The sequence below is a fragment of the Egretta garzetta genome, unplaced genomic scaffold, assembly GCF_000687185.1.
Source record: "Egretta garzetta isolate BGI_Z169 unplaced genomic scaffold, ASM68718v1 scaffold332, whole genome shotgun sequence".
Taxonomy (NCBI): domain Eukaryota; kingdom Metazoa; phylum Chordata; class Aves; order Pelecaniformes; family Ardeidae; genus Egretta; species Egretta garzetta.
This window is the reverse complement of record NW_009258879.1, coordinates 464,033-467,205: the sequence shown is the minus strand read 5'-3', so window position 1 is coordinate 467,205 and position 3,173 is coordinate 464,033. Positions and strand designations below refer to the sequence as shown.

General features: G+C 56.4%; 1 protein-coding gene across 1 annotated transcript in view; it reads right to left on the bottom strand.

The window, feature by feature from the left end:
* The window catches only part of PLXND1 (plexin D1), a 56,390-nt gene that overhangs the window by 51,557 nt on the left and 1,660 nt on the right, over nucleotides 1-3,173 (bottom strand). The window contains 3 exon segments of the mRNA XM_009633821.1: nucleotides 663-837; nucleotides 2,134-2,263; nucleotides 2,934-3,034. Of these exon segments, the coding sequence (XP_009632116.1) occupies nucleotides 663-837; nucleotides 2,134-2,263; nucleotides 2,934-3,034 (406 nt within the window).

Genomic DNA, 3,173 nt, shown 5'->3' with positions numbered 1-3,173 from the left:
AGTCGGGCACGAGGCACCCAGCGGCTCAGAAGCAGCGGCAAAACGGGGCTGTCCCCATCGCTGAGCGGCCCGTGCCGGACCCGCGCGGCTCGGCTGAGCGCGGCCGGGTCTGCAGGTGCTCATCAGCCCCGAGACGGGGATGCAGCTCCGCGGCGCCTGGGGACCGGCATCCCGCTGCGCACCACCCGGCAACAGGGGGATACTGGACGGCCTCAGCCTGGCTTTTAGTTGCAGACACGAGATGAAGTTCTTCCAGAACTTCTCCCGAGGGGCAGCGCGTGTTCGGGGGGAAACTAAACAAAAGCCATTGAAAATATCAACATAAGTCGCAATGTTATTTCCTGAGGGCTAAAACATTTTGGTTCGGTACTCGCTAAATCTAAAGCAGAAGCGCCAGCCAGATAAATCTGAATAAAATAAGTACATGAACTGGCTGTTAAATTCTGGTGTTTAAACCAAAACCTGGTAGGGTGGAAATACTGTCATTTCATGTCAGGATGGTGGAACTTTAAAGTCGCGTGACCTACAAAACAGGAGCAGCCTGGGTCTTCCCTCCCTTGTATGCGTTATCTGCACATGCAATGGAGAAAGAAACCAAGCCTACTAAAAACTACGTCCACAAAAGTGGTTAGAATGAACCAGGCTTGTTCTTCTCTACGCACCTTGGTCGTCTGGAAACGTCGGATATCTCTCGCGTGGAAGTAAATTGCAATAAATAAACTGGTTTACATCATCTCCAGCAACTCTGGCCACCGTGTGGATGTTACTTCCATAGTCACAGGAAATGTTTGTTCCGTTCAGGTTCGGGATAGTCCCATTTATTTGTATTATCAGGACCTGTAATTGGACAAAAAAAAAACCCAGTTATTACAACACGAAATGAGAACTTGTCTATGCTTTACAAGCTTTTCACAGGCTCACGGCTCCAACCCAAGGCCACACAGAGCCGTTCCCTTTCGTTCCGCGCACTTTAACCTCTGGAAGCCACCCGTGTACAAGCCCTGGCTTCAGCAGTGAGAGCTCTGTCACCACTGACTCCGACAAACATCGCTGGGGAGTTACCGGCTGGCGTGAAAACCCAGCCCAGGGCTTTTGGGGAGTCGGCGCGGAGGAATCCCAGCACGGCCAGGGCTGGCAGGGCCCCCCAGAGCTCACCCAGTCCCCCCCCCTGCTCCAGCAGGCTCACCCAGAGCAGGGGGCACAGGACAGCGTCCAGGCGGGGGTTGAATATCTCCAGAGAAGGAGACTCCACAGCCCCCCATGGCCAGGGCTCGGGCAACCTCACAGTCAAGAAGTTCTTCCTCCCGTTCAGCTGGAAGCAGAAGGACGCAGGACACCCAGCTGCGCCCTCCCCGCTGCCCTCGCCCCGCGCTGCTCGCACCAGCAGAAAGCATTAATCCCTACCCCGGGGCAGAGCAGGGTGGCTACAGGGGTGGCTTCTTGCCACCAGCCTCCGAGGGGAAAGGATGGGGAGTTTTGCAAAGGGAAAGGCTTTAGAGGGGGCACCTCAGGAAGATGTGCAGCCCCCCGCCATCAGGGGGTGACTCCCCGGGGACCCCCAGCCGGCGCGGCAGAAGCGGAGCGGGACCGCTGCCAGGCTCCCACGGGATCCCCCTCTCCAGCCCGGGGCTGGGCTGCCGCCTGCTTACAGCCATCTCCCCATGCCAGCGCTGGTCCAGAGCTTTGGCATAGGGAGGGGTTTGCCACTGGGAGAGCGGCTGTCTTTAAACAAAAAATATTTTGATGAAAGCACTTAAAATATCATTAAAATATTGTTAAAAATAGCAACAACACAAAGCCAGAAAACGAGCTGATTCTTAGCTGTCTGCAGCTGGCCTTCTGTATTTTGAGTTTTATACATCTCTCTGGCGTGGCAGCACCACAAGTCCTGTCCACCTAGGGGCTCAGCAGCTGAGGTCCGCCCGGCTTCCAGGGTGTCAGGGCACAGGGGGTCACCTCCAGGTGCTTCTGGCCCGACTCGGTAGCACAGGGCAGAGCCCGGCATCCCCACGACCCACCCCCGAGCCGCGCAGAGCCGTGCTAGAGGAGCGTGGGCGTTTATCAGCCCTGCCAGCAGGTAACGACTCTCGGGGATGCTGCGCACGGTTCGTTTGGCGCTCGCATCAGACCCACCGGGTTCTCTTTGTCGATGTTAATCTCGGGCTCCAGGATGGTCATGGAAGGGCACTGCTGCACTCCTTCGCTTGCGCTCGCCCAGAAGTTGGCCCCTGTGAAGTTCATGCACTCATGCTGCAGGGAACACCTGCAGGGAACAGGGGAACGATTCGTGGGTGATTATTTTTAAAACAGGCGATTAAAACCTTCACTTCCGTGTGAGGGAAGATCCTGAGAAAATCCTGTGCCCACACCTTTTTCCTCCCTCCATGTGGCTAAGCCCAAAGCTTTGCTGCTCTATTTAAAGCGCCTGGTTGCCACGATGAGAGCGCCCACTCCCCCCAGCGCCAGCGCAGCCTCGGGATTCAGGGTAAGCGCGCGCAGGCAGGCTGAGCCCAGAACCGAAGAGGAGAAGGTGACGTTTTTGTCTGACTTCTTCAACTTCCAAACGCGGAGTCTAATTTTGTAAATCCCTTTTTGAGCGTTGATCGTCTCCTACACATAAATAATAATTGCAAGGGCAAAAGATGGTCTTTAACGGGGCGTTGGCGCTCTCAGTCCCACGGTTGGATGCCTGCAATATATTCCCTGCGCTGGCAGCTGACTGCAGCGTAACAAGGCAGCCGCAGTTAAACCCTGGCTCTGAAGAGCATCCCAACCCTTTGAGACCAGATGGAATTGGCTTTAAAAGCACGTATTTCGTAAGGAATGGACAAAGACTGACGGTGGCACGACTGTGCAGAAATGTAAAAGGCACCCAAAATTCCTGGCTGGCCTTGAGGGACAGAGGACATGCACTGGGACACCACCAGCCCTACCTGGTCTCCATCGTGCACCACCCGCAGTAAGCATCAGCAGCGGCCAGGCACTCCGTGCACGTCGAGTACTGGTTGCAGGCAGCCACCTTCACCCGCGTCATCTGCACGACAACAGCACAACTGCTTCCAAGTGCTTCACACCCCCACGGGAACGCTCAACCCGACCAGGACGCGCCAGGATGGGCAGCGCAGCCGGCGACGAGGAGCCAGCTACTTCACCCGTTGGCCCGGGCCCCAGGG